The sequence below is a fragment of the Otolemur garnettii genome, unplaced genomic scaffold, assembly GCF_000181295.1.
Source record: "Otolemur garnettii isolate 467f Iridium unplaced genomic scaffold, OtoGar3 scaffold00120, whole genome shotgun sequence".
In the NCBI taxonomy this organism is placed as follows: Eukaryota; Metazoa; Chordata; class Mammalia; order Primates; family Galagidae; genus Otolemur; species Otolemur garnettii.
The window spans coordinates 1,889,130-1,890,709 of record NW_003852515.1 but is presented as its reverse complement, the minus strand read 5'-3'; the positions used below and the strand labels follow the sequence as shown (position 1 = coordinate 1,890,709).

The 1,580-nt window shown below is 45.3% G+C and overlaps 1 protein-coding gene across 1 annotated transcript in view; it reads left to right on the top strand.

Annotated features, from left to right (window-relative positions):
• Nucleotides 1-1,332, top strand: part of ALOX5AP (arachidonate 5-lipoxygenase activating protein) — a 25,300-nt gene extending 23,968 nt beyond the window's left edge. Inside the window, exon 5 of the mRNA XM_003797606.2 lies at nucleotides 850-1,332. Coding sequence (XP_003797654.1) covers nucleotides 850-1,012 — 163 coding nt within the window. The 3' untranslated portion in view covers nucleotides 1,013-1,332. The remainder of the gene's footprint in view (nucleotides 1-849) is intronic.
• The last annotated feature ends 248 nt before the right edge of the window (nucleotides 1,333-1,580 follow it).

The window sequence follows — 1,580 nt, the reverse complement described above, 5'->3', positions numbered from 1 at the left end:
AAAGAAAAGAAACAGGATTCAGCATTCAGCAGCTGAATGGTCATTTGATTTTCAGTGCCAATGAGACAGGCCCAGCTACATAGTGGGAAGAGTGTTCTGCAAAGGAGAGGTACAAACCAGGGCAGCCTCTGCGTGCAAACAGGCGGCCCCATCCAACTGGGGAAACGCCTCCTGCCCCCAGCTGGTGGTCTGCCCAAGCGGCTCAGGATTTAGAGCCTTTGAGAGAAGGATATAAATATATTTTAAAAGTTTCTTTCCCTCCCCTCAAAAGTGTAGAGGCCTGTCTTCCACAGCTGGCTTGCCCAGGTCTCATGGATACAAACACGAGCTATTCCCAGCAGTCTCAGTAGGTTAAAGTCTCAGATGCTTAAGGACCTTTTAGATTCCACCAGCTTTATCAGCTCATTTAAGCTCTGGCTTCTAACAGTCCTGCGTTATACACACAGACACCAGTGTAGGCCCTGTAAGCACTCCTTCAGAGGGGCAGCTGGGGGAGGGTCCTAACCCTCAGTCAGAATGCCTGGTGACCAGCAGAACCTGCGGCTCTCAGGCCATCATGGGGAAATTGGAGTGAAGAAATTGGAGAGTGCAGAGAAACTGGTACAGCAGAGCCCAAACGGTGATGGGTTTCGAGGTCCAGGCTTTTTAGCTTGGTTTTGAAATATGTTCGATGACTAATAATAGCTAAGATACTTCCATCCTTCCTATGAAGTAAATGGTAAATGGAGCATTGTCGCGTATAAGAAGCTATAATTTAAACCCCATGTGTCTAAAATTTCACTTTTTTTTTTTTTTGAAATTGGTGTCATTTGTGCTGGGTCTACAGTTTTCTATTTCCTTCTTTTCCAGCACCCCTGGCTACATATTTGGGAAACGCATCATACTGTTCCTGTTCCTCATGTCCCTGGCTGGGATATTCAACTATTACCTCATCCTTCTTTTTGGAAGTGACTTTGAAAACTACATAAAGGCGATCACCACCACCATCTCCCCTCTGCTCCTCATTCCCTAACGCTCTGCTGCATACCGGGTTGGTGTTCTCATTTAATCAATACCTAGAAGTCATCATAACTCAACCCTTGAAAGGATTCTGCGCCCCTTTAGATAGCTGTAAATCTCATGACCATCTGGGCTGTGCAGCTCGGGTTAACCTTGCTCGTCCGGGAAGAAGATAATTTCGTGTCAGCTCCGCCCCCTGAACATAGCCGTGGCCCCAGACTTGTTATTCAGATCTGTTCTGTATGTTTCGTGGCTTATCTTGCTCTCTGAAGATATTTTGTGACCAGATTTATGTTTTCCTAAAATAAAATGCAAAGACACGTTTTAGGCTGATGGTTGAGTGGTTTGTGGGTTTCGAGGTTATTGTGGGTGTATCTCAGAGTCACAGGCAACTGTGTAGTTTGTTTTCCTCAATATAAATGATGATAATAAAAAATACTATCTTTCTTATGGACAAATCCCTTATAGATCTGTCACAGACCTGCACTGCTCCCCACACCCCACCAGCTACGCCCACATGGATTAGGTTGGTATCTTTATATGCTAGCATCGTGCCTAGCACTTACCATCTCTCACAGTTT